Source organism: Phodopus roborovskii, unplaced genomic scaffold (assembly GCF_943737965.1).
Source record: "Phodopus roborovskii unplaced genomic scaffold, PHOROB, whole genome shotgun sequence".
NCBI lineage: Eukaryota > Metazoa > Chordata > Mammalia > Rodentia > Cricetidae > Phodopus > Phodopus roborovskii.
In genome coordinates, this window is record NW_026126511.1 from 38,507,181 (window position 1) to 38,530,890 (window position 23,710).

The 23,710-nt window shown below is 44.5% G+C and overlaps 1 protein-coding gene across 2 annotated transcripts; it reads left to right on the plus strand.

The window, feature by feature from the left end:
- Positions 1-3,545: 3,545 nt before the first annotated feature.
- Slc25a30 (solute carrier family 25 member 30) lies at positions 3,546-23,710 on the plus strand. Of its 2 annotated transcripts, XM_051195363.1 has the most exons (10): positions 3,546-3,574; positions 8,322-8,450; positions 10,562-10,709; positions 12,227-12,321; positions 13,036-13,121; positions 15,665-15,760; positions 16,511-16,635; positions 18,538-18,676; positions 22,581-22,661; positions 23,463-23,710. In XM_051195363.1, the coding sequence occupies exons 2-10, from the start codon at positions 8,387-8,389 to the stop codon at positions 23,502-23,504; spliced, it is 876 nt and encodes a 291-aa protein (XP_051051320.1). In that variant the 5' UTR covers positions 3,546-3,574; positions 8,322-8,386; the 3' UTR covers positions 23,505-23,710. The 2 variants fall into 2 exon arrangements, with proteins under 2 accessions (XP_051051320.1, XP_051051321.1); XM_051195364.1 differs by lacking the exon at positions 22,581-22,661 and having other exon boundaries at positions 23,484-23,710.

The following is a 23,710-nucleotide window of genomic DNA, read 5'->3' on the forward strand; positions in this document are numbered from 1 at the left end:
ACACATCAAATGTAACAGTATAAAACTGATTCAATAGGGGCTGGAGAGATGGCTCACTAGTTAAGAGCACTAGCTGTGCTTCCAGAGGACCTGAGTTTGATTCCCAACACCCATATGGCAGCTCACAACCGTTTGTAACTCCAATTCCAGGGGATCTGATGCCCCTTTCTTGTTTCCTTGGATACTGCATAAATGTTAATACACATAAATAGTTAAACAAACAAATAAACGGATGCCATAACCACACTGAAAAGCACATTAGGGCCAGGTGGTGGTGGCATATGCCTTTAATCCCAGCACTCAGGAGGCAGAGGCAGAGGCAGGTAGATCTCTGTGAGTTCGAGGCCAGCCTGGTCTACAAGAGCTAGTTCCAGGACAGCCTCCAAAGCTTCAGAGAAACCCTATCTCAAAAAACAAAACAAACAAACAAACAAAAAGAAATGAAAAGAAAAGCCATTAGGGCCTGCAATATGGTTCAGTAGGTAAAGGCACTTGCCACCAAACCTGACGACCTAAGTTGAAACCCTAGGACCCTTGATGGAAGGGGAGAATTGACTCGTCAAGCTTTACTGTCACACACACACACACACACACACACACACCATAAATTAATGTAAAGTTTTAGGAAGAAAAGTGTATTCAATTAAGAACTTCAGAGCACTGTACATTAATTGCACCATATTTAAAAAGATTATAAAGACTAAAATAAGAAGTCTCAGTTCTATCGACTGTGTTGCATGCAGTGCTACCGTGTGTCTCAGCTGTGTTCATCCTGAGGTAGATGGGGCTATTATAACCTCAGAATGAGGTTGTTTTGCCACAGAGCCAGCTGAGCTCGGGACAAGGTCACTGCTGCCTCCAGGACTGTTATCCTGGCAGAAGGAGTTAATCGTAACAAGCCTCAGTTGCAAACCATGGATGCCAGTTAGGACTTGCGATTGTGGCTGGCTGATTCAGGCAAGACCAAGGCTGCTTCAAGGTCAGGTTGTTGCAAGCCATGATAAGCCTCAATGGCTACTGGCTTTGACACTGAATCACTGCCTGACAGCTGCGTACAACTCCCCATCTCTAGGATCAGCTGCTTGGAAAGCCTCTGTGTAGATAGTTCTCCTCACTGTCTCATTTCTGAAGTATGTTTTAATAGACTCTTTTTCTGCCTTCATTCATAACCACCGTATCACCAGCCGTTTAGATACTGTTCCTGGCACAGAATCAACTATTTTGTGTAGATTTGAGGATATAACAAATAGATAAATGTATTAATGCTAGTAGAATGAGAGAATTCACTGTGGTTAGAGAGAGGAAAGCCACAGAGAAAGGCGAGGCCAGGATGAAGCCCATGGTACAGGAATCTAAATTAGAGGTGTTTATCACTAATGATTTAAAGATATCCCGGTGGCCAGAGAGATGGTTCAGTGGTTAAGAACACTTGTTGCTCTTCTAGAGGACCTGGGTTCAGTTCCCAGCATTCACATAGCATCTCACAACCATCTGTACTCCAGTTCTAGAGGCTCTGATGTCCTCTTCTGACCCCCAAGGACACCAGGCATCCATGTGGGGCACAGAACTGAAATCTAAAAACAATTAAAAAGTATCTGTGGTTAGAAGGTGTATCTTTTGTGAGGCTAGTGCTGATTGTCAACTTGACAGATCTGGAATCAAGCCCCCTGGGACACCCATGAGGCATTCTCTAGATTAGTGTAATCTCTAGGCATGCCTGTGAGGGATGTTTCTGGGTAGGGAAACTGAAGTGGGAAGAATTACCCTGACTGTGGGAAACTTCATTCAGCAGCAGCCCCAATTCAAGGAGCCCAAAGGGAAAAGCTTGCCTTAGCCTCTTGCTGTCCAGTGCTTAAGCCGGTGCTTCTAATTTTCGTTGCTGGTACTAGAACCTGGCTTCGTTGGCTTTCCAATATAGACCAGTGGCTCTCTAGTAATATTCCAGGCCTTTGGTGATAGATTGGGACTGTGGAGGCATTCAGGGGTGGACTTTCCATAGACAACCACCTTTGGACTGCCCAGACCATATCACATAAGACAGTTGAGTAGAGCCCTTTTTAATATATATTCTTTATGTTGGTTCTGTTCCTAAAGAGATTCCAACTATACACTGTGTTGTTACATGAGACAGTATAAAAGGGAAAGATGCAATGTAAAAGGACATATATATATATATATATATATATATATATATATATATATATATCATTACACTCTCTGAGTGCAACAGGAAGGAAGATGTTATGAGAGAGGCATTGTACTGGAGAGCGGGAAGTGCTGAGAGATAAAACATCCCCAGGACACAGTAGTAATGTGAGGGTCTCCCAATGCCTGAGATGGGCAATCCGAGTACCAGAATTGGACCGGTTTCTGGTTTCAGCAGTTGAATTAAAAACACACCCAGTCCACAGTCCTCAAAACAGAGAAGGATGATTGGGAAAGGAAGGATTTGAGAAGGCAGAGGCAGACATTGGCTTTCTACATGCAGATATCATCCAGAAAATGCAGAAAAAGATGATAGAATTGCAGACATTATAATTATTACTATTGTAATAAATGTTCATCAAGGTGTGCTGTATCCATTGGATAAGGGTATTGTTGTGGACAAAATATTCACCAGGTTCCAGCTTATCCTGGGAGATAAGCATCTCCACTGACTTTGATGAGGAGAGAGGAGCCTTGAGCAAGTGATAGATAGCTCTTTGAGTCTTGGTTTGGTGGATAATGTCAAGCTGGCAGTGTACATGTTGGGACGTGAAGAAATTGAAGTGAATACCCGCCATTGTTCTGAATGTTTGACTCTAATCGTGAGAAAACAATCCCGTGAATCTGGAACATGACAAGACGGCAAAATATGACAAAGTTAAGAAGTATTTAGAAAAGAGAGTACAGCTCTAAGAGTACGAGAGGTGAATTCAAATGCATCGGGCTAATTTCCAGTAGCTCCTGAATTTAATGTGTGCACGTGTCTACGACCTTTGAGACAGCAAAGGAAATATATATACGACAGTATATGGTATATGACGGAAAATGTGTTCAGTTTCTTGTACGTGGTAAGTAGCAATTTTTCAAGAGTTTGATGTGGGAGGAATATCCAGCCAGAATGAACGCAAGCGTTGCGAAATGCTAGCGTTTGGTGACTGTGGGTAAAGGGTTCACAGTTCTGAGTTCACATCTCAAATCAAAAGCTCTAGGGTAGAAATACTAAGTGCAAGATGATTTCTTTGCGACGGCGGAGGCTCCGGGAGACACAGAGAACCCTTCTGGAGAAGAATCCTTTGGCTCTTTGGCTTCCCGAAGGCAGTGAAGTAGCAGCGAGCGGTCCTCACAAGTGAGAGCCTGCGATCCCTGGCTCTTCCTGGGCTCAGTCGGCTGTGAGCGGGGGCGTGGCCTGGAGCGGTGTCAGCAGTGACCAATGAGAAGGTGGTATGGGCGTGTCTTGAGATGTGGGCGGGGCCGCACCGGGCTCGGGCCGCGCCCGCTGCTCGGCGGCCTTTTCTTCCGCTCCCGCCCTGCGCTGCTGCCAGGCGGCTGCACCAGCTCGGAGGGGTAGGAGGTGGAGCTCCGCCGCTGGGTAAGTTCCCTGCCGGGCTCTGCCTGGAGGACCCGGCCAGAGAACCACTGCGGCGGGTTTGCTCCGGGCTGAAGTAAGTTGACGTCCGCGGGCACGAGGCTCCCGGGCCCGGGCTCGCCCCGGGGTTCGCGTGGTTCTGCCGGAGCCGCATGGGATGGCCGAGGCGGGCGTCCGGGAGGCTCAGCGGTTGCACCCTTTGCTGTGGCACTTCTTCCCACCGGTGTGCAGCCCTCTCATTCATGAGACGGTGCAGCCTTAGCACTCATGAGTTCAGTACCGGGAAAGGGCTCACTACCCACTGAATTGCTGCTGGAGGGTTGGGGATGTAACCCAGTGGTTGAGCTCTTTAGCATATATGGGGTCCCGGGTTTAATCTTCAGCGTTGCTAGATAGACGGATAATAAAAATACCATCTCCTTACACACACACACACACACACACACACACACACACACACACACAACACACTCACACACACACTCACACACTCACACGAGTTCCTCGCGTTCGAAGAACCTGTCAAATGAATTGCTTAAGAAGTTAAGGTGTAGTTTCAGTCAAAACGCTCGCGATAATCAGGATTGTTCTTGTCTAAGAATAGCAAAACAATGCTGGAATGTCCTTGCAGATTCTACATTCGGAGATGCGTAGTGTAAAGTTGAAAGCCACGAGTTTTGATCTTGGCGTTGGCGCTGCCAACTTTTGTAACATGGACTCAGTTAACTCAAGTGAAATGGTACCAACTTCTAAAATGTTCTTAAAACTCCATATTTGATAAATCTGTGCTGAATTTGTTTTTCTCTGTGCACTTTTTTTTGTTAAAAAGATTTATTCATTTTTAGTTGTGTCTGGGCATGAGTTTATGTCCACCACATGTGTGTGTCACATGTGTATAGGAAACCAGAGGGTATCAGATTCCCTGGAACTGGAGTTATAAGCAGGTGTGAGCCGCTTGATCCCGGTCCTTTGGAAGAGCAGCTCTTAACTGCTGAACCATCTCTCTCAGCCCCTCACTATGTGCTTTTAAAAAAGAATAGGGGATAGGAAGGTTTGTGAAAAGACAGTGTAACAGGAGAGATTGATGAGAACAGGGAAGGGTAGCGTATGTGGTTACACTTTAAGACTATAGATGGAAAGAACACACTAAAATGAAAAGGATTCATTATATAAGAGAAACTTGGCAAGCTCCCTTTCTTTCCCAGCTAGAGTCCTTTTGTTTTATTTCCCATACTCCACCACTGTTTCCTGTCTTCCTTAAGGTCTCTTTCCCCTCTCTCAGTACTCTTCCTAGTATCACGATCTGTATACACACACAGATGCACATACAATTATTATACATGCAATATTTGTCTTTCCGAGTCCAGCTTTTTTTATTTAATATAGTGATTTCTGTTTGTATACATTCTCTACAACTGCCGTGATTTCATTTTTTTTCTAATGGCCACATGAAATTCCATCATATATGTGGACTCTCTTTTCTTCTTTATTTATTTTTGGTATTTTTGAGACAGGGTCTCACTATGTACCTTTGGCAGGCTTAGAACTTGATATAGTCCAGGCAGGCCTTGAATTCACAGAGATCCACCTGCCTCTGCCTCCTAAAGGCTGGGACTAAAGGTGTGCACCACCATGTCAGGCATGGACCACATTTGCTATATCCTATCACCTAATGGACTTCTAGGTTGGTTCTATTTCCTGGTTATTGTGAATGAATAGAGTAGCAATGACCATTAACATATCTCTGTATTATGTTTATTTGGAGTTATCTGGGTATGTACCTATGCTGGATCAAATGGTAGTTCTATTTTTTTAAAAAGATTTATTTATTTATTATGTATAATGTTCTGCCTGTATGTATGCCTGCAGGCCAGAAGAGGGCACCAGATCTCCATGTGGTTGCTGGGAATTGAACTCAGGACCTATGGAAGAGCAGCCAGTGCTCTTAACAGCTGGACCATCTCTCCAGCCTATTATTATTATTATTATTATTATTATTATTATTATTATTTTAAAGACCTCCTTCCATACTGGGTTCCATAGTGACTTCCCAGATTTACATCTCTACCAGGACTGAGATTTGCCCTTTAGTCACATTCTCACCACCATTTGTTGTCTTTTTAAAATTAATTTATGTATGTATGCGTGTATGTGTGTGTGTATGTATGTATGTATGTATATGTGTGTATGCATGAGAGAATCTACATTGCAGGTACTTTCAGAATTCATGTCTTCTGTGGGTCTCCAGGATCAAACACACGTTTGTCAGGCAGGCTTGGTGACAAGTGCTTTTACCTACTGAGCCATCGTGCCACCCTTTTTTTGTTCTCTTAATGGCAGCCTTTCTGTATGAGCTGGAACCTCTGAAAAAGGCTTGTAGATGAATGAAAAGACTCAACTGTAATGCCATATTGAAAAATAGCTATTAGTAGAAATGTAACTTGCAGGGTCCCCTGAGGCCCTATTTTCTTTAGTTTACTGATTTATAGGAAAGACACAGATGCTTGGTCTGCACCCAAGGCTGAACTTCTAAGGAAGCCCATGTTCCCACACAGGTGCTTAGTGCATGTGTAGCATCCCATCCCTGAAACCAGTCGTATAGAAGCTGGGCAGTGGTGGGAGTAGCCTCTTGGGATAATGAGAGTTTTGGAGGACTAGATAGAGTGGTGAATAAGTAAGTCTTCAGTTTATTTCAAAGATACTTGTTTTATAGTGGGGAAGGGCTGGGGAGACAGCTTAGTTGGCAAATGCTTGCCAAGGTTTGATTCCCAGACCCATGTAAAAAGGCAGGTGTAGTGATGCATGCATGTAGTCCCAGTGTGGGGAAGTGAGGACAGGTGGGTCCCTGGCCAGCCCTTGATGGCCAGCCACCCTGGCTGAATCAGGAAGTCCCAGATCTGTGAGAGGGTGGGGAAGAATGTCATGTAACACTGCCATCCAACTAGGTCATTGCTGTTGCAACCATGAAAGTCTGGCCTTTATGGATACCTGCATTAGACTGGGTTTCCAACTTCTCATCATGTATTGAGGAGGAAATATTGAACCCTCCATCCTTTCCCGAGGAACTAGTGACTGCTCATGTTCTTGGAGGAGGGGTGTCATTTTCTCTTAATGGTGTAGCCACTGGGCAACTAGGTGGGAAGAATGGGTTCAGAGGGAAAGGGGAGATAGGATAATGGGGGTGAATATAATCGCAATACAGTACTTGTGTATGTATGTATGAAATGGTCCAAAAGGAATGTAATAAGTCTGTGTGTGCTCTGCTATTTGTTGGGCAGGCTTTTCTGATGATGGTGGTGTTGGTGCAGAAAATACTTAGCATAGGAAGTCAAGAGGAACCAAGTGTGTATTTCTGACTGACAGCTGCCTCTCCCTTCCTCATGCCGAGCTTCCTCTAAACTTGTAACACGGTCTGGAGGGAGTGAGTGGGCATTTCCCGAGGACACACTCAGAGTGGGTTATGTTCATGTTAAGGAACTTTCACCTGATCTAGGTTTACAGCAGTTCCCAGTTTTAGTATTCCTGAGGGATACATGATGCTTCCCCTTGGGGACTCGTTAAGACAGTGACAAATGAATAGCAAATCTTTATTGCACGAGGAACTAGAAAATTCAGATAAAATAAGACCATTTGGAAAGCAGCCTCTTGTGCACAGTGCTGAAAAGGCACGTGAGTATCAGGTGTCAGCCTGGCAGAGTGGAGACCAAGGCCCCCCGAAGAAGAAAGAGTAGAGATTGCTCATTTGGGGCCTGTGCTAGTTAGGTTTTACTGTTGTGATGAGACACCGTGACTGCAGCCAGCCTTATAAAGGGAAACATTTCACTGGGGCTGCCTTACCTTTCAGAGGTTTAGTTCATTATCATGGTGGCACACATAGTCTATTATCAGCATGGTGGCACGCAGGCAGACAGTGTGGAAGAAGGAGCCTAGAGTTCTGGATCTGGATCAGCAGGCAGCAGGAAGAGAGAGAGCCTGCTTGAGCATTTGAAACCTAGTGTCCACACCAAGTGACACACCTCCTCCGACAAGGCCACACCTCCCAACTGTGCCATTCCCTATTAGCCTATGGGAGCCATTTTCATGTAAGCCACCACAGGGCTTAGGACATGGGCTCTGCTTTAATAAGGCAAGGTTTGCCTCAGTTGTTTTATTTATTTATTGTTTTTTGAGACAGGGTTTCTCTGTGGCTTTGGAAGATGTCCTAGAACTAGCTCTCGTATCCAGGCTGATCTAGAACTCACAGAGATCCTCCTGCCTCTGCCTCCCGAGTGCTGGGATTAAAGGCATGCGCCACCACCGTGTGGCTGCCGCAGTTGTTGATAGGGTTGTTTGGGGCATTCTCTGAATTAAACTCATGGATGGAGTTTGAATCAGAAGCTGCCTGTGTGGGAATTTATATGTGGTAGTGTGAATAAGAATGGCTCTCATAGGCTCCTATATTTGCGTGCCTAGTCACCAGGGAGGGGAACTCCCTGATAGGATTAGAAGGATTAGGAGGTGTGGTCTTGTTGGAGGAAGTGTGTCACTGGGGGTGGGCTTTGAGGTTTCAGTCTGCCTATCCTGTAGATCAGGATATAGCTCTCAGCTACTTCTCCATCGACATGCATGCAACCATGCTCTTCACCGTGATGATAATGGCCTAAACCCCGTTTTCCTTTATGAGAGCTGCTGTGGTCATAGTGTCCCTTTACAGCAACATAACAGCGACTAAGATGTTTTGGTTTTTAATCTTTTTCCCTTTTATATTCAGGACAAACTGAAGGCAAACCTGTGGGAGGCAATGTTTGAGTAACTCAAGGACACTAGATAGTGAGGATGTCGGCCCTCAACTGGAAACCCTTTGTGTATGGAGGGCTGGCCTCTATCACAGCTGAATGCGGTAAGAAGCCCTGGGCGCTGAAGCCTTTCCTGATGGGTCAAGTGTTCTGTTTGCTGTGCATGGCGTCCAAGTGCAGAATGCAAGCATGTAAAATAATAACCTCAGTCTTCAGGCTTGTATTCTTGGGCCGTGTTTTCAGGCAGACTGGTCATTTGGCTACTTATTAGCAATCTGGGGTTTAAAGTACAGGAGGGAGAAAGTTGACCAGTTTCAAGACTCTCATTTGGGGCGATTGACTCTGTTGCCTTGACCTTTTCTCCACGTTGCCACTATTAACCCATTTGGCTGCAAAGAAAGAGGTTTGACAAGCTCCAAGGAGTTCTCTGAACCAGAGCAGATTGACTATACTCCATCACTCTCTAACTTTGTGCATGGCCTGCATTCCGTTCTGATGTCATTGGTTGGGTTCTCATTGGTTGGGTTGCGTTGTTCCTATGTTTGTGTGCTGTTTATCAAGCATTCGTTGACTGCTTGGCTTCTGAGTGTCTTGTGCTGGCTTGGACACTCCCTGGCTCAGTTGACTTTGAAGGATTGCCCACTTTGTCTCTGAATGAATGGAGGCATTTGGAAGACTGATTCCTCTCTCTGAATGAAAAAACTTTTCTGAGCCAAAGTTTCTCTGTGAGAATGGATTGTATGTATGTGGGTAAATTATCAGGTCCAGTGTTAAACAACCTGACTCATTGGATTTCATTTTAGACTGTGGGACACTTCTTGCTAAGTGAAAATTCCTTCAACTTTTAAAAACCTTTGTTCAATCACTGAGCCCAGTCTTAGCCATTTCTTACATAAGGAATATAGGTGTTTGGGGTTTTAAGTGGGTTTCTTCTTTGTGTAAATGATTCTGTTTTCCGAGCTCTAGAGTGATGCAGCTTCATATAAGAGATGGGGCATAAATAAAACGTTTTACCTAGTATGGTAGCTCACACCTGTAACCCCAGTGTTTTGAGAGGTGGGACGGGCAGATAGGGATTAAGAACTTCAGCTACATAACAGGTTGGAGGCCCGGGTCCCACAGAAGGAAAACAACAAATGATGTTTATTCGTTTTCTGGGTTTGTTAATTTCTTGGTCTCCCCCCCCCTTTTTTTTTTAAATATAAAAGACTACGTAATTTGTCTTTTCATTTGTTTGTTTGAGACAAGATGCTGCTGTGTGTCCTCAAACGAATCTCTTTGCTTCCTGAGTTCTAGCTGTCGATATTGTGTGTTCAAGGGCGCGCGCGCACGTGTGTGTGTGTGTGTGTGTGTGTGTGTGTGTGTGTGTGTGTGTGTGTGCGCGCGCAACCTTGGGAGTCATCCCTTGGGTCCACTTTCTTTCTGTTTTGAGTCAGGTCTCTTACTGCCCTGGCCAGCAAGAAGCCCCTGTCTTCAGTTCCCCAGTGTGTTCACCATGCTCTTTTTTATGTGGAGTCTGGAAATCAAATTCAGGTCTTTATGCTTACAAGGCTGACACTTTACCTAGTGATTTGTTTCCCCAGACCTGTCATTTCTTTTTTTTTTTTGTTTTTGTGTTTTGCTCTTTTGAGACAAAGTTTTTCTGTGGTTTTAGAGCCTGTCCTGGAACTAGCTCTGTAGACTAGGCTGGTCTCGAACTCACAGAGATTTGCCTGCCTCTGCCTCCGGAATGCTGGGATTAAAGGTGTGCACCCTGAGTACCCAGCTGATATTTCTTATTTAATTTTAATTTATGTGCATTGGTGTGAGTTCCCCTGGAACTGGAGTTACAGACAGTTGTTAGCTGCCATGTGATGCTGGGAGTTGAACCTGGGTCCTCTGGAAGGGCAGCCAGTGCTCTTAACCACTGAGCCATCTCTCCAGCTCTAGCCCCACCCTGTCATTTTTTTTTTTTAAATTTTGTTTTTTGAGACAGGGTTTTTCTGTGATTTTGGAAGCTGTCCTAGAACTAGCTCTTGTAGACCAGGCTGGCCTGGAACTCGACAGAGATCCACCTGCTTCTGTCTCCTAAGTGCTGGGACTAAAGGCGTGGGCCACTAACACCTGACTCACCCTGACATTTCTTAGTGTTTGTTTTTTCTTTTTATTGAACAATGTTTTCCCCCAGGGCCTTGAGCTTGCTAAACCCCCAACCTCTTTTCTTTAACATTTTAAGGTACTTTTCCAATTGATTTAACAAAAACAAGGCTCCAGATTCAAGGCCAGACAAATGATGCCAACTTCCGAGAAATCAGGTACCGCGGGATGTTGCACGCACTGATGAGGATAGGTCGAGAAGAAGGGCTGAGGGCGCTGTATTCAGGGTGAGTCTTCTTTTGTGTTTTTGTGTTAAACTATGCCCTTTGAAGTGAATACTTAAAACAGCACCTTCATAGGGCAAAAAGGTGAATGTTAGAGTGTATTTGGAAAGAGACGTTAGCAAGGTAAAAAATTTTCCCTTTTAAACTTAACTCTTATCTAAATATATGTGTTATGTAGCAGAGGTTTTGGTAAAACTTTTTATTCAAAAACAGACAACAATATGAAGTATATATGTTTAAAATGTTTCACTTTACACTTTTTCATCCTTTGAAAGAATAGCCTTAGTTATTCTGAAGTAACAAGGTTTTCACCATAAAAATATTATTGTGTAAAAATAAAGAACAAGCCAGATGTTGGTGGCACACACCTTTAATCCCAGTGTTTGGGAGGCAGAGGCAGAGGCAGAGGCAGAGGCAGAGGCAGAAGCAGTCGGATCTCTGTGAGTTTGAGGCCAGCCTGGTCTGCAGAGTGAGTTCCAGGACAGGCTCTAAAGCCAAAGAGAAACCCTGTCTCAAAAAACAAAAAACAACAACAACAACAACAACAAAAAAGCTCCTTGGGAATAATGACCTCCTGGGAGTGTGGGAGGGGCGGACCGGAGGACCTCCCAGACAGTCTGTGTGGGATGCTGTGGGTTAGAGAACAGTAGTGAAGGAGTGATAGTAATGCCAGCCTGGGAGGAGACAGGAGCTGTGGAAACTGCCATGTAACCTGTCTGGCCGGTCACCTTAGAGAGGGAGAATCTCAGGTTGTAGTTACAGGAGGAGAGAGCACATGCAGGAGGAGCTGGAGGATGGAGTTCTGGGTGTGAACACAACACAGCCGGTTGCCCAGGGAGAGGATAGGAGGTGGTTTCTAGGATGGGATCATTTGGCTTGTGTTTGCAGAATCTGGCTTGAACTTGGTATTGTATTGGAAAAACTTAAAGAGGTGAAATAGCCTGACCGTGTTCCCCAGGAGTTAGGTACCTGCCTTCCTGGGTTCTTTACTCAGAAGCAAATGCCTGTGCTTTTAATTAAGTCCATATTTGCATTTATGTATGGGGTCTCAAGCTTCCATTCAGGAACCTAAAATTACCTCTGGTTTCAAGACCCACTTGTGTTTTTGTTATGTTTTCAGTGTTAAATCTATTTTAAGCTGGGTATGATGCCTTTAAGCCCAACACTAGGGAGGTAGAGGCAGGTGAGTTTGAGGCCGTCTACCTATTGAGCTCCAGACACCTTGTCGCAAAAATAAAACAAAAAACAAACAAAAACACCAGGTGGTGGAGGTGCCTGCCGTTGGTCCCAGCACTCAGGAGGCAAAGGCAGGTAGATCTCTGTGAGTTTGAATCCATCCTGGTCTACAGAGCTAGTTACAGGACAGGCTCCAAAACAATACAGAGAAACCCTGTCTCGAAAAGCCAACAACAACAATAACAACAACAAAAAAGAAGAAATCCATTTTAGCTGGATGCCTTTGCACTTGGGACTTTCTGACGTGTAGGTTGTCTTTGTCTGCCTGTGTGCCCATGTGACAGGATTGCACCTGCAATGCTTCGACAGGCTTCCTATGGAACCATCAAGATTGGCACTTACCAGAGCTTGAAGCGATTAGCTGTGGAACGCCCAGAAGGTGAGTGGCAACCTGTTTTCCTGGGGACAGAAAGTGGGCTAGTAGTGCTTTATTCCAGGCATTTTGGAATGGGTTTTTAATTATTTGGTTAATTTTCAGCTGTTAAGGACATGACTGGGTACAAAGAGTAAACAAATCATGCTCACACTGAGCTTCGAGAAAGAGCTTTCTTGTATTTTTAACTATACGCCTCCCAGACCACGCCCACCTCCTCACCCTCTCCCAACATCAGGGTCTAGTTTGTGCTGCCATGTCCTCTTGGGTGTGAGGCCATCTGGTGGAGTGTGGTTGGCCTACCAAAGGCCATATGTTTGTTCTCGTAAAGGAAAACAGCTCTCCCTAGCCCAGAAGCCGTCAGTTGTCAGCAGCTCCTTAGCCAGGAGTGGGAGCAGTCATTTGTCTTTATGTTCAAAATGCTTAGTTACTTGCTGTCAACTACTTGTCAACTGAAAACTTTCTAAAATTGAATGAATTATCACCCATTTTCAGGAACGAACTGAATGAGTTCGTGTCTGATAGCAGCATCGAGTCTATGGGATAAACATGAATATTTACATGTTCATTTGGAAAAACAAGGATGAGTAGTAGATAATTACTTTAAAATTAATTGCTTGATTCACAGAGCATACATTTATCTTCAGAAGAACAGGTAGAGTGTAACGGATTACATTATTTATATTGGAGTCATTTACAGGAAAAACTCTTTGTTTACAGATGAAACCCTGCTAATCAATGTTGTGTGTGGGATTCTGTCTGGAGTCATATCCTCAGCTATTGCTAATCCAACCGATGTTTTGAAAGTAAGTGCTGGCTGTATCACAGGCACGTTCCACATGGGGAGAACATTCAGATAATGAGACTCTGCAAATGTAGCAAGCTGTGTATCTTAGTCAGGGTTTTATTGCTGTGAACAGACACTATGATCATGGCAGTTCTTATAAAGGAAAACATTTAACAGGGGCTGGCTTATAGTTTCAGAGGTTTAGTCCATTGTCTTCATGGCAGGGAGCATGGTGCCATGATGGAGCAGTATCTGAGATTTCTGCATATTGATGGCAGGCAGCAGGAAGAGCCTGAGACACACTAGGCCTGCCTTGAGCTTCTGAGACCTCAAAGACCATGCCTTGTGACACAGTGTGCACGACAAAGCCACACCCACTCCAATATAGCCTCAACTACTCTAGCAAAGCCACACCTCCTAATAGTGCCACTCCCTATGAGCTTATAGGGGCCATTTTCTTTCTTCAAACCAACACACTATGCATGCTGAGTTTCAAACTTTTAAATAGCCATTAAGTGGATTTCTCACAGGTGCAGATGAAGTTAATATTGCATAGAGTTCATTTTGAAGATAAAGATTTTAGTGATTGATTTTGTTTTCCCATAGAAAATACTTTGTTGGGCCAGGCATTGGTAGTGCATGCCTTTAATCCCAGCACTAGGGAGGCAGAGGCAGGTGGAATCTCTGTGAGTTTGAGGCCAGCTTGGTCTACAGAGCTAATTCCAGGACAGGTTCCAAAACAATACAGAGAAACCCTGTCTCAAAAAAACAAAACAAAACAAAACAAAAAAAGAAAACATTTTGTTGGTTCATTAAAAACCAGGAGCTACACATAATTACATAAATCTAGGCTTTTTTTAAAGATATTTTTAAAACAATAATTATTTATATGGGTGTTTTGCCTGTATGTATGTCTGCACCATGTGTGTTCTGTGCCTACAGAGGCCAGCAAAGGGCATCAGATCCTCTAGAACTGGAGTTGCAGACATTAGCCATTATGTAGGTCTTGGAAACTGAACCAAGGTCCCAGCTCAAGTGCTCTTAACCATTGATCTGTCTCTCTAGCCCCCTCATTAGTATTTCTGAACATGTTTTCTTTCCTACTACCTTTTTGTCTGGAAATACAAATAAAAATATGTCCTGGGTGGTGGTGGCACACACCTTTAACCCCTGCACTTGCCAGCCTGGTCTACAGAGCTAGTTCCAGACAACTAGGGCTGGTACACAGAGAAATCTTGTCTCAAAAAAGAAAAAAAGAAAGGAAGAAAGAAAAGAAATATATCTCCTATAACATTAGAAGCAACACATTGCTGAACTGTTGAGGACACAATGGATAGACACTAATGCATTTTGGATTAAGGCAAAAGAATGATAATTAAAAAAATTCCATATGAATGCCATCCAAAACTCCCCTTTCCATTCGCATTGTTTAACTAGACTATTCCTTGGACTGTATCCTAGCACACTGAATGAAAATGGGAGGACCCCACCCTCTGCTCCATCATTCTAATAGATTCTGACAAACATCAAAGCTGTAACATGTTGGAAGTATGTTGGGTGCACAATAGTTAATACGTGCTCTAAAGACAAGGTGTAGCACATATATCCATACTCCTTTCTTCCTTCCTTCCTTCCTCCCTTCCTTCCTTCCTTCCTTCCTTCCTTCCTTCCTTCCTTCCTCCCTTCCTTCCTTCCTTCCTTCCTTCCTTCCTTTCCTTTCCTTTCCTTTTCCTTTTGGTTTTTCAAGACAGGATTTTTCTGTAGACTTGGTTGTTTGGAAATTCATTCTGTAGACTAGGCTGACCTTGAACTCACAGGAGATCCGCCTGCCTCTGCCTCTGAAGTGCTGCGATTAAAGCTTTGTACCACCAATGCTCAGTTTACCTCTTTGCTCTTAAGACAAAGGGTTCCATTGAACACTCCACATAACTGTGGTGTCTCAGTCATGTGGCTTTCTTGAGCTGGGTCAACTGTGGAAGTTCAAGTGTAAGAAAGTGTAACAGCATCCTGTTGGAAAGCTTATTTGCAGATCTTTGACAAGTTGGAAATAATTGTGGCTTGGAGCAATTTACGACCTAAGCTTGCTGTAATTTACTGTAGCTGAGTGCACTGGGTAACTCTCACTGGTTTCGGAGCCAGCTTGGTCTACAGAGCGAGCTCCAGGACAGCCAGGACTACACAGAAGAAACCCTATCTGGGAGGGTGGGGGGGGGAGTCCTCCCATTTTCTTTCTTATTAACTCATAGAGAGAAAGATGGCCCCAAAAGGTTTAAAAAAAAAAAAAAAAAGAAAGAAAGAAAGAAAAGAGAAAACCCAAGACTTACACAATGCCAGAGAAGCCTCTGATGCTGTTGGTCCTTTTAAACTCTGGAGTTGCTAAGGGCCGACCTGTGCCTTTGGTCTACTGCGGGTATTTAAAGGGTGCATCACAGTCGGGTTTGTGCTGGCTTTCCTTCCCAAGCACCACTAAGCCCTTGATGGGTGGTTTTGTTAAGTCCTTGGTGGTGAGGAGGTGGAGGATGGACCAGTTTCCTTCACCTTGTTCTTTCCCGTGACCTGTAGATCCGAATGCAAGCACAGAACAGCGCTGTTCAAGGAGGAATGATTGGCAACTTCATCAACATCTACCAGCAGGAAGGGACTAGAGGACTGTGGAAGGTGAGCCTGCAGAGCTGAGTCCGCACGCTGGCTTCCCCTCCCCTCCCCCTCACTGTGTTTGAATATGTATCATCATGGAATAGGGAGAATGCCATGTTCTGCCTTCCTTCTTAATTTATCTTTAAAATGAGGACGTGAAGGATATTTTGTGGTTTTCTTTTTTTTTTTTTTTTTTATTATTTATTTTTATGAGCATTGATTGGTGTTTTGCCTGCATGTGTGCCTGTGTGAGGGTGTTGGATTTCCTGGGACTGGAGTTCCAGACAGTTGTGAGCTGCCATGTGGATGCTGGGAATTGAACCTGGGTCCTCTGGAAGAGCAGCCAATGTTCTTAACTCCAACCCCTGTTGTGGTTTTCAGATAAGGAACATAAAGGGATTTTGCGGAAGCTGAGCACTTTTTTGTTTATTTTGCATGCTTTTTTGTTGTTTCCGTTCTTAGGGTGTCCCTGGGTCCCCATCCCACTGGGTGATTGACCTATACAGTTTCATGCTTAGGTGAAGTCTGTGGTCAGGCAAGTGCCAGTGTACAGTGCTATTTCCTGGGAGCCCCATGATGTCACCTCATGCGACCCTCAGTGTGACAGGAACTGGAGGAGTTGAGGATGGCGTGGGTCAGAACTGTTGAGTTTTTACTCTATCACTCCACACTTCTACCCAGTGGCAAACTTGGAATGGGTGGGGTAGAGCCCCGTACCCTGGCTTTCTCTGTGGACGTGAAATTCATTTTCCTACTCTGGTTTTTATCCAGGGCGTATCCCTCACAGCTCAGAGGGCTGCCATAGTTGTCGGTGTGGAGCTTCCAGTCTATGACATCACCAAGAAGCACCTGATACTCTCAGGCCTGATGGGAGACACCGTCTCTACGCATTTTCTGTATGTTTATGGATGTTAAAGTTTAATATTTTATCTGGACAGTGGTGGCATACATGCCCTTAATTTCAGCACTAGGGAGGCAGAAGCAGGTGGATCTCTGGGAGTTCAAGGCCCAGCCTAGTCTACAGATTGAGTTCTGGGACAGCCAGGGCTCGAAAAACAGACAAAAGTCACTATTGTAGGTATGCATTAGCTTAGGATGAAATTTTTGTGTAAACTTATGCAAGTTTTAGAGAAAGTATTATAATGGCATTATATTTTCTTATTTGAAAAATTATAATACAGAAGTCAAGCAAGAGGAGATAAAAGTCTTTATGCCTTTACATAGCAGTGTTGTTAACACATGTGTATGCAAACAGTATGTTTACAAATGGACATCACATGTAGCTTATAAACGAGTAAGGTCATGTTTGTATTATATGTTTCTAAAGAGGTGATAACATAGCCAGGCTGGTTTTCCATAGCGTGGTGGTGGTGCATGCCTTTAATCCTGGGACCCGGGAGGCAGAGGCAGGTCTCACACACAAAGAAAAAGAAAGTGACAACTATCCCAAATATATTCCTATGTCTGTTCTTACAGCTTAGTTGTTTCTGATTGCTTGTTATGTGTTTGTTGTATATGCACATGGTTCAAATGCAGAGGTCAGATGGAGGTCAGAGCCCTGGAGTTACAGGCAGATGTGAGTGCTGGGGTTCTAACTTGGATTCTATAAGAACAGTATTCTGTCTCTCTGCCCTTCAGTTGCTTTTAATAACTACAAGTTACCACATTATGAGCACATGGTAGATAATCTAATCCATTGGTAGGCTGAGTGCGGGTCTGGACAAGGACATTTAGGCAGGTGTGATGAATGTGCTGACTTTCACTACTAGGGGGAACAATAGTTACAACTAGTGGGCGGAGCTTGAATGCTGCAAATATGAATAAACCTTATCGAGATCAAGACAACCTCCACAACAAAGAATGATTAATTCTTTGAGGAACACTGAGGTGGGGAAACCTGCCAGATGGCTGATTCTGATAAAATAAAAGCTGCAGTTAAGTTAAAGTCAGTGGAGTTTAGTTTGAACAGAAGTGTTTAGGAGCTGAGCGTAGTGGTGCACACCTTTAATCGCAGTACTAGGGAGGCGGAGGCAGGCAGATCTCTGTGAGTTCAATGGCAGCCTGGTCTACCGAGCGAGAGTTCCAGGACGGCCAGAGAAACCCTGTTTCAAAAAGCCAAAACAGAGTGGCACTCTTGATGGAAAGTGGTTCAGAGTTAATCTACAGTGTGTGCAGCAGCGTTTGCGGCCCAAGAAACAGAAATGGTGTAGAGATGATTTCCTCAGCAAGGAGGTGAACGTCTAACCATCGCACCTTATGCTTTATGTGACTCAGCAAGTTAAGTAAATTAGGTTACAGTTACTTACGTACACAGTCAGCTTTTAGCAATGATGCTCAGTGTAGTTGAGGACAGTCTAGTGAAACTGACAGTCTACTGGAACCCGAGACCTGGGGACACTCAGTGAGGCGATCTTGTGCTTCATTTATTTTTAGACTTAGTTTTTTTTTTTTTTTTTACATGTGTGAGTGTTTTACCTGTGTGTGTGTGTGTGTGTGTGTGTGTGTTCACTGTGTATATGCCTGGTGCCTGCAGAGATCAGGGCATCAGATCCCCTGGAATTGGAGTTATGGGTGGCTGTGTGCTACCAGGTGGGTGCTGGGATCAGAACCTGGGTCCTTTAAGAGCAAGTGTCTTAACTGATGAGCCATTTCCAGCCCTAAGGACCTCATTCTCGGTGCAGCTTAGGTAGCTCTATCTTTACTTTAAGGTGAGTTTGGGAGGAAGCTGTCTCGTCTCATCTTTTGTAGCTGTAGCTGAGTGGGAGTTCTTGTCTTTTCCAATACCATTTTCCCTACAGCTCCAGCTTCGCCTGTGGTCTGGTGGGGGCTTTGGCCTCAAACCCTGTCGATGTTGTGAGAACTCGTATGATGAATCAGAGAGTCCTTCGAGATGGCGGGTGCTCTGGCTACAAAGGTACCTTGGATTGTCTACTGCAGGTGAGAATAAGTGTCTGTGTAGGATTGTGAGTTACACACACACACACACACACACACACACACACACACACATTGAAGTAACTATACTATGACAAGTATTAAAACTAAGATGGTTGAGGCCTTGGAGGCCTTGAGGATACATATGACATATACTTTTTTTTTTTAATTTTTTAAGACAGGGTCTTAGTTATGTAACCCTGGATGGCATGGAATTCGCTGTGTAGACTGAGATCCACCTGCCTCTGCTGAGATAAAAGGCATGGGCCACCGTGCCTGAATGGCATACCATATAACATTTTTGGTTATCATGGTGTGGTTTCAACCACACTGGGTTTGAAAGTCCAAGATCTAGATGAAATTGTATAAATTAATGTTCATTTTCCACATACTTTTCTTTCCCCTGCTAGGAAGGATGCTAAAACAGTAATATTTTCTGTGGTCACAAAACTGTCCCTTTCCAAAGCAGACCTTTACCCTCTTGAGTCAAATTGGATGTCCAGATGTGTCTCATAGGAGTGCATCAATGTGACCACAGCTTAGAGAACTGGTTTTAGCAGAGGAAAGTGTTTGGCTTTCCCAGGGGTCACCAGCAGCCAAAGCTTAGGGACACTTGCTTTAGGTCTTAGCATGGTATTAATGCTTCTTAGTTTTAGGATTGCTTTATGTTTTTTAAAATAGTTTTGTTTTTTTTTTTTAACATTTGCTTATTTTATATATGAGATGCTCTATCTGCATGTACACGTGCAGGCCAGAAGGGGGCACCAGATTCCATTACAGATGACTGTGAGCTGCTATGTGAGTGCTGGGAATTGAACTCAGGATCTTGGTAAGAACAGCCAGTGCTCTGAGCTATCTCTCCAGCCCCCTGCTTTACGTTTTTAAAATTACATTTACTTTGTGTTGACAGAGGTCTGGGTGGTGATGGCGCTGGCTATGCATACATACTGTACCAGTGCATGAGTATAGAGGTTAGAGGCCAGAGGACGCCTGGGACGAATCGGTTTTCTCCTTCCATCCTATGGACTCTGATGATCAAATTCAGGTTGCCACGTTTGGCAGCAGGTGGCTTTACCTGCTGAGCCATGCCACCACCTTCTTAGATAATCTAACCGGCCCCAGACTTGGTAGGTAGCTGGGTGTGACCATGAACTTCCGATCCTCCTGCCTCTACCTCCCAAGGGCTGGGATTACAGGCATGTGCCACCCTTTGGGATTTATGTGGTGGGATTTATGTGGGCAAGGGGTCCAGGCAAGGGCCTGAGCTCCGTCCCTGCTCTGGTGCTGCTTCAGTGAAGCAGAGGTAGGAAACTTGGGAAGACAAGCGAAGTGCTCTGAAAGGAAAGCTATCCTTGTCAGAGTTGCTCATTTATTCCTGGCTTGGTTAGGAGCCCAGATGGCATGGAAGCAAATGGCCCCTACTTAGAATTAAGTCTGTTTTCTTACTCAGTGAATTCTTGTTTGCTTGCCTTGTGTGGGGTTCATCCTCCCTGCCTGCCAGTTCGTCCGTCATACAGAAGCCTTTAAGGGACAAAGAGGCAGAACAAAGTCCCTAATCAGTCCCTTCAAATCGACATTTATTTATTTATTTTGAGTAAGCATATAAAATGAAAAATTTTTTCTATTCTTTGAGGAATGAAATGAAAAATTTTTTCTATTCTTTGAGGAATGCTTGGTGCAGACTGTGGAGACCAGCTCCCAGAGCTGCTTCAGGGTAATAGAGAGAAGACTTCAGAGTCGTGGGGGCTTAGGGACAATTCCTGTCTGAGGGTTGCTGGACTTTTCTGAGTGGTAAATGTGAAAACAGGCACTTTCTGCTGCTAACCCAAGGAAAAAGGAACAAGCACACACTTTCCTGATGGTGACCTTCTCTTTCCTTGAACTTAGTCTTTCTTTCTTGACAATCCCTTTACATACATATATCCCTCTCCTGCTCAGTGGCGTATTTCTATATTCAGTTACATCTCTTTTCACGTGACTACACGTCTGTTTCATTTCTTTTACTTTTCTCTTCATCCCCTTTCTATACAGCTTCATCGTCCTAACCTCCACAGAGTTAGAGATCTCCACACAGACACAGCTCAGCTCTCTCACTGCAGCCTTTTACACAGTTCCTAGGTGCAGCTCCTCCCTCCCTAGCTTCCTCCCTCTCTCCTTCCCTCCCTCCCTGCCTCCCTCTCTCCCTCCCTCCCTCCCTCCCTCCTTCCCTCTCTCTCTCTCTCTCACACACACACACACTCTGTAGTATTCACACACTCTTCACTCACTCTCATTCACTCTCTCACACTTCTCTCTCTCTCTCCACAGCTGTATTCTCTCTCTCTCCACAGCTGTATTCTGTCTCTCTCCACAGCTGTATTCTCTCCACATCGGCACTCCTGCTCTCACAGCCAAACTCTGGACAATTATAAGTTATATTTTCAGGGCCTGACCCGTTCTCATAACACAAGATAAGTCACAGAGTTTCTCTTTGGCTAGGAATGTCACATTGACCGATGCACATAGCTCCCAGACAGTGAACAGTTGGCTGAACCTGGAGGTTAGGGAGTCCGTGCAGAAAGGCCCATTGCTGCAAGTAGTTACGTTTACTAAAGTTGCTTCTATTTTGACTTCGAATCAGCAAAACAACACCTGGGAAGGTGACAACATGTATTTGTCTCTAGGGATAACCAGATATTGTCTCCAGGGGCAACCGGCCTGCTTTGAATTTGTTCTGGAGTCTGAAGTTAGCTGTCTGTATAAAAGGCTGTCTTTGTGACTGAGAATCCTATGTCAGTCTGGGTGATGTAAATATCCTAGTATTATTTGTACTCATCAGAATTATACAGTTAGGCTAAAATCATCTTCCTGACCATCCACAGCTATACGTGTGCCCAACAAGTATTAAAATACACTACCAAAGGGCCGTGGAAGAACCCCACAACTGTTCTTATAAGGGAGGCATAGCAGTGGTACCTGAGAAAATTGGGGACAGAAAATAACGAGTAATTTACACAATAACTGTACAGCTTTGCCAGGTAGGCTCCCCAACTGGGTGGACCTCAAACACTAGTTGTCACTGCTGTACATCCCCACGCCCCCTGCAAAAGCTGAAAACATTCAGCAGTTCTTTGTAATATTATGCATTTGTGTAGAATTAATGACCAAGAAGAACTCAGCCTTGTGCATAGCCCCTGATGGTTTTCATTGGAAGAATATTGTAGCTGGTGGTGGTGCACACCTTTAGTCCCAGCACTCGGGAGGCAGAGGCAGGAGGATCTCTGTGAGATCTATGGCAGCCTGGTCTACAGAGTGAGTTCCAGGACAGCCAGGGCTACACAGAGAAACTCTTATCTCGAAAAACAAACTAACAACTAAAATTGTAGTTTGTAAATGGCATCACCCACAGCCTGTCGAGGCCATTCATGCATTTGGTTTCGCTGTTCTTTGCATCTAGATTGGAGTAGGTCTCAGAAATTTCAAAGACCAGTGGTTGTGTTTCCCCGTCTTCTGAATTCCCTGCCTCCAGCAGCCAATAGGTAGTTCCATTAGGAACTGCAGCTTCTGTGTGTTGCATATTACTTCTACAGGCACAACATACTGCCTGGCTAGAATGGTACTATCAACCTTAGGCACAGTGGGCTGTGGTGGGCAGGGTAGGTTGGTGGCTTGAGCAGCAAGGTGGGACATTCCATACCACAACTGAGGGCAATTGGAAAGCCCACTTTGGCAAGCTTAAGTTTCCCCAGGCTCATTCAGAGACAACTGTGGGATTCAGTTCTCTTCTACCATTTAAGTTGGGGGTTGGGGCATCCTCCACCTTGGGATTTAATTTTGACTAAAAAGTGTATCAATTTGACACATTATTAATGCATTTGACATAATTGGAAAATGGGAAGTTAATCCTTTTTTTTTTTTTTTTAAATAGACATGGAAGAATGAAGGGTTTTTTGCTCTATATAAGGGTTTTTGGCCAAATTGGTTGCGCCTTGGTCCTTGGAATATCATTGTATCCTTTTTTGCTGTGGTTGATTTAAAAAAGGCTGTTACTAAAGAATACAGTTTGTTTTTGTTTATAAATTAAAATATAGAGTGAGTTCTTTTCCTTTTGAGTTCTTCTGATTTTAAGAAATAGCCGCTTCATTTCTACCTTAGGAAATGTAAGGTCTCTTCATTCGACATGAGGCTCTTAGTTCAGTGGTGTTGCTGGTGGAAGGTGTTGATTTTCATTAGAATCTTCCCTAGGAGTTCAGGGCATTTGTGGTTCCAGAGTGATCCGATTGATGTATCTCCTGCTCTCCTGAGGAAGGATGTGGGTGCCATCAGTTTGTAAGCATGCTTAATGTAGGTTGTTTACCGAACATGGGCAGGACTTAGCTCTGGAGGTGTTTGACATCCAGGGGGCATGTAAGGAGGGGCAGGTCAGCAGACACAGAAGGAAGTAAGTTAGAGGTTGCGCGCTGCTGGGGTGGGCATCCCCTTTCTTTGTTGATGGGGAAGTGCTGGGGAGGAGCTCCCTGGGGCTCAGTTGTACTCAGCCCAGTGAGGTCTTTGCTAATGGGAATGTGTGCCATTGCTGAAGAGCCTGAGGCTGAGGAGTTGGTGGATCTCAGCTCTGCTCTCCCTATTCTGAGCTGACCTTGGGCATCTGGGGAGATAGCCTGAGACCCGTGTGGAACTCAAGTGGAATGGTGTCCTTGGCAAGCTGCCTGCAGGCCCTGGCTAGTAGAGAAACTGAGTTATGTGTCTGCTCTATGTGTTGGGCTTGGAAACATGACATTTTCTTGGCAACCTTAACCCATAACCACAGTTCTTTTTGACATATGAGCAGCTGAAGAAACTGGACTTGTGACCAGTCCGCGCTACACGAGATAGTCTTCTGAAAAGCCAACCTCCGCGATGGTAGACCCTCCTGTGCTTCTGGCTGCTTCTCTCACTGCACAGCTAGGATGGGAGCGATGGGTGAAGACTGAGTCCCAGTTCTTCAGATTGTCATTCGCAGGCACTGGGCGCTTTTCACCCAAGTTCATAGATTAAATCATAACATGTACTCACTAA